Below are 5104 nucleotides of genomic sequence, written 5' to 3' on the forward strand. Positions count from 1 at the left end.
TAAAAAAAAAAAAAAAAAATATATATATATATATATATATATATATATATATATATATTATTTTGAGAGCAGCTATACAATGTCATTTTTTCTTTGTTTTAAGTTACTAGGTTCTAAATTAAAAATTTATACATATTTAATGAATTTGCAAGACAAAACCCAAGTTCGAATCAAAGTTATTGATTTCGGTCGAACCTGCTCCTAACACTCTAGCTTCGCCTCTGATTGTTAAAACTAGATTTTGTTTCGTTTGCTGCGTATAGTAGATTTTAGAACATATATCATACATTAATTTATTTGACATGTATCATAAAAAATTTTATTAACTAAATTTGGTATATCAATTTGGTTAATTTTCTTCTCCTTTTTTTTTTCTTCTTCTGGTGGATAGCATATACTTTAAACTGTTCCCCTGTTTCTTTTTTTTTTATTTTTTTTTATGTTGCTCCTATTTTCCTCACCCATAAAATTTAACGAAAATAAGTGAGGTCAAAAGAACGTCTAGGTCGCTGACGTCATTCAGTACTTGTCTGACTTGGCCGCCTTGATTAATTTGACCCACGTGCGCTAATGGCCCATTGACACAATTTGCCACTAAAATAATCAACATTAAAACATAAAATAAGCCTAAAACATCCTCCTTGGTCACTCTTCTTTCATTTTCCCCCTTTTGTCCTCTTTTCCCCCTTATTCCTTTTTTCTTTTTCTTTTTGGATCCACCTACAAATTACATTATTTACTATTACTCCCTCCGTACCAATTTATATGAAATATACTGGACATGAGGTTTAAAAAAGGAATAAATTCTTTTATAACTTGTGGTCTAAAATTAGTCGTAACTATTTGGATGGTTCCAAATCGTCTCATTAAGGGTAAAAAGGATATTTTAAAGTTAAATTATTACTCCCTCTCTCTCAATTTATGTGTTATACTTTTCTTTTTAGTCTGTCATAAAAAGAATATCAACTTTAAACAATGCGATGGTTTATAGCTACAAGTTTCAAAAGTCTTCCTTTTTTTCTTAAACTCTGTGTCGAGTCAAACACCGCCACGTAAATTGAGAAGAGGGAGTACAGAATATAGAAAGTTATCATTTTTTTGGAACTAACAAAAAGGAAGAAAGAGTGTCATATAATTTAGAACGGGTGGAGTATTATTATGATAAAATATGAAATATTTTAACAAATTTTATAGCCATCTAGATTTTCCTCGTGGGTCCCATCTATCAATTTGGGTATATAAACAAGGCCAGCCCAAAGTTCTTGTCGTAGGTTGGAACACAATTACTAGAAGCAGAGCATCCACAAAAACTTCCCTCCTAGGAAACAGAGCATTTCTTTTATAGAAACAAAAGAAAAATGGATTCTTCTTCTTGTTCTTCTCATTTTTTCTACCCTATGAATTCTGATCTTTCTTCTGATTCTTCTTGGGAATGGTCCAATTTAAACTCAACTAATTCTCTTCCTTTTAACCTTAACGATTCAGAAGAAATGCTTCTTTTTGGTGTTCTTACTAACACAGCTCAAGAAACAACGTCGGAAACAGTTACCTCGTACCATGTTAAGGAAGAGGAAGTTAGTTCAAGATCTAAGGTTATAAAAGAAATTGAAGAAAAACCCGCCAAGGAGAAGTCGTTTCGCGGCGTTAGAAGGCGGCCGTGGGGGAAATTCGCGGCGGAGATAAGGGATTCTACTAGGAATGGTGTTAGGGTATGGTTAGGGACATTTGATAGTCCAGAGGCAGCTGCTTTAGCTTATGATCAAGCCGCTTTTTCAATGCGGGGTACATCAGCAATCTTGAATTTTCCTGTGGAAACTGTCCAGGAGTCGCTACGTGACATGAAATGCCACGTAGACAAGGACTGTTCTCCTGTAGTGGCGCTAAAAAAGCGCCACTCAATGAGAAAGAGGAGCTTGAATTCCAAGAAAATCAGTAATAGTAATAGTAAAGTTGTGAGGGAAGTAAAAATGGAGAATGTAAATGTTGTAGTATTTGAAGATTTGGGTGCTGATTATTTGGAACAACTTTTGAGTAGTAGTTCAAGTGATCAAAGTAGTTGTAATGAAGCTTTTCTACCATGGTAAATCAAAGATTTACCCTAGTTTGTATTTATACATTTATTTTTATTATTTTTGTTTATTTTCTTTTAGGGGTAGGGAAATAGGGGAATTCCATCTCTTTGTTCTTTAGTTGGAGGTCACTTTCTAGTGTCTCTATTGTATAAATTTTGGTGATGGGGGTATTTAATTTAAGGATTTTGATGTGATATTGGTACTTGGCTGGTTATTTAATGGATAATGTTATTCTTCTTGGAGTCAGAAAATAACTTCACTACAAAGTATTTACAAGAAAGGTAATAATATTGTAAAAAATTATAAAAGACAATAAAGGAATTTGGGGCACTTTATAAAATATCAATTGATCTCATAGGTATTACACTTCTAGTTTTATTATGCACTTTGAAAAGAGTCATCTAACGTGCATGTGTATAAAGTTTTTTGTTACCGCCTAATTAAGTAGATCGACGTAAAAGAATACATGTATTGGCAATGCAAAAATAAACTCATGTAAAATGTGTCAAATTTTGGATAGTGAAAATAAATTGAGTTTCTTGTGTATAACATTTTCAACATCTACATCCCTTTGCTACATGTAATTCCAAAGAGCAAACCTAAATTGAATAAGACACTTTCGAACTATTCTCACAGAAAGAATTTGACCTTTGATTTGCATAATTGCATTGAGTTAGAAGAAGAAGAAATAAAGAATTGTGCAATATGTATAGGTTGACAAATAACAAGTGGGCATAACTTTAACATATATAAAATACAATATGCTAGAGTTTTAGAGCCTTCTTGGAAGCTCCCTGTATCTTTTGCTCCACATAAATAAAAAAGAAAAAAACAACAAACAACAAAGAAGATTCTGTGGGTCTTAGGTGTTAGGTAGCAGGGGGAGAGTATTAAGTTATGAGTTCGGACGAACTCAATAGCTTTTGCTTAGATCTTATATTTATATTTGAAAATGCATTAAATACGTGTAAATATTTAATTGTGAACCTAATAACTATAACGAGCTATGAGTTCTATGGTAAGTTCAGATAGTGGTGAAGCTAGAAATTTCTCCAAGGGTGTTCAAATTTAAAAGAAGTGGAAAAAATTTCGATAAAGGGTGTTCAATATGTGTCATATACTTCTAAAACGTAATATTTTACCCATGTAAACAGTGCAATTTTTTCACGAAGGGTGGTCAGTTGACCACTCTTATCAAAATGTGGCTTCGCCAGTAAGTTCAGAATTCATAAACTTTAAATTCTAGCTCCGACATAACCAAAATGTAATACGATCTATCATATCCTAGTTTTTTGTAAAAGGTATAGGTGATCCAAGTGCATCGTACATAATTTTTTTGGGATCTTTTATGATAATTTATTCTTGAAGTTATCTAAGAGGTCAAAATCGCACTTAGGTATAGGGCTGGGTATATATCGGGTAAAACCGATAACCCGAACCGTTAATTGTTTATTGGGTTATCGGTATCGGATTATTGGGTTAACGGTTCGATAACGGTTTAGAATTTTTTTACTATTGGGTTATCGGTTCGGGCCTCGGTTTGCCAATTTTGTTAATGGGTTAACCGATAACCCAATAAGAAATAATAAAATTACAACATTACCCTTAAGTATGTACAACTGCTAGGGCTTCAGTTCATTTTCTCCTACTCTTTCTCAACCGTACTCTTCAGTTGCTTCATCTTCATTCTTCATAGACCTTACTAGTTACTCCTAGCGTAAGTCTTTAGTATACTATATGTGAATTCTTCTCTTTTTTGCTTAACTCAAGTGAATTGTCTTCTCTTTTTTGCTTAACTCTAAATCGAGTTATCTTATCGGGTAAACCGATAACCGAACCGATAATGATCGATAACCGATTAACCGATACCCGATAACCGATATCTTATCGGTTCGGTTATCGGTTTATCAAATTTGTAAACCGATAACCGACATGCTAAACCGATAATATTCATAACTGAACCGAACCGACCGATGCCCACCCCTACTTAGGTAGAAAGGTGAATAATCCAATCTAAGCACATACATCATCATTGTATTGTTTATCCTTTGTATTATTTTAAATAAAGAATTGGTGCATTAATTTTATAATTTACAGCAATAAGGCCCGCAATCATGCATTTAATTTTTTCATGCTCTCCCCTTAAGTTTGCTCAATTGATTAAAAAAAAAAAAAGACATCTTCTTGACCTTATTCCACATCAAATATCTTTGTCTCAGTAATGCACGAAATTCGTCATCCATGTCTGTTTGAGAAAATTCTAAGACTCTGAAGTTTATTCCTACCATACACACACACACACACAAAAAAAAAAAAAAAAAATTCAAATGCTAATATCACGAGTTTGAATAATCAAACATGAATTATTTTGTGTAATAAATATTATTTGAACATGAATTCAATCATAGACTATGATTATTACATTTTTTTTAAAAATATATCATTTAATTTGTGTAATAGTTTTTGCTAAAAGACTTAATTAGCTAGAAGAAAGATAATAAAAAAAAAGGATAGACAAAAAATGCCAAGTGATTTTTTTTATTTGTTTTAAGTTTTGATGAAGCGAGTTATTTGGTACTTATACTGATGGATGGTAGCAGAGTGAAATGATTAAAGTGTTTGCAAGCTATCGGAATATCATCATTAAATGAAGGGGAACTTTGGAGTAACGGTAAAATTATCTCCATATGAACTATATGTCACGGATTCGAGCTGTGGAAGCAGACACTAATGCTTGCATTAGGGTAGACTATCTACATCACACCCATAGGGGTACGGTTCTTTTTCGGACCTTGCATAAAATATGGTATATTTTGTGCACCAGGCTACCTTTTTAAACGGAAGAAATTTTTTTTTGTTAAATAGATATGTGGAGTTTCTTCTAGAAAAATCTTGGAAGAATAGCACTCCACGTAGGGTAGGAATTACAATTTGCAAGTTGATAGAATCATCAAAGACTTTATTAGATTTATCACGTGATTATACACAGTGATTTATAAAGTTCAAAGAACAAAAAGGAGAAAAAGAAGAAA

General features: G+C 32.5%; 1 protein-coding gene across 1 annotated transcript; it reads left to right on the plus strand.

The window, feature by feature from the left end:
* The first annotated feature begins 1273 nt into the window (after window positions 1-1273).
* Window positions 1274-2274, plus strand: LOC109213690 (ethylene-responsive transcription factor 1B-like). Its single transcript, XM_019377523.1, has one exon. The coding sequence runs from the start codon at window positions 1359-1361 to the stop codon at window positions 2082-2084; it is 726 nt and encodes a 241-aa protein (XP_019233068.1). The 5' UTR covers window positions 1274-1358; the 3' UTR covers window positions 2085-2274.
* The last annotated feature ends 2830 nt before the right edge of the window (window positions 2275-5104 follow it).

Source organism: Nicotiana attenuata, unplaced genomic scaffold, assembly GCF_001879085.1.
Source record: "Nicotiana attenuata strain UT unplaced genomic scaffold, NIATTr2, whole genome shotgun sequence".
Classification (NCBI taxonomy): domain Eukaryota; kingdom Viridiplantae; phylum Streptophyta; class Magnoliopsida; order Solanales; family Solanaceae; genus Nicotiana; species Nicotiana attenuata.

What these genes read in the sequence shown, in the direction of transcription:
- LOC109213690 (XM_019377523.1), top strand. Translation starts at nt 1,359, where the DNA reads ATGGATTCTTCTTCTTGTTCTTCTCATTTTTTCTACCCTATGAATTCT.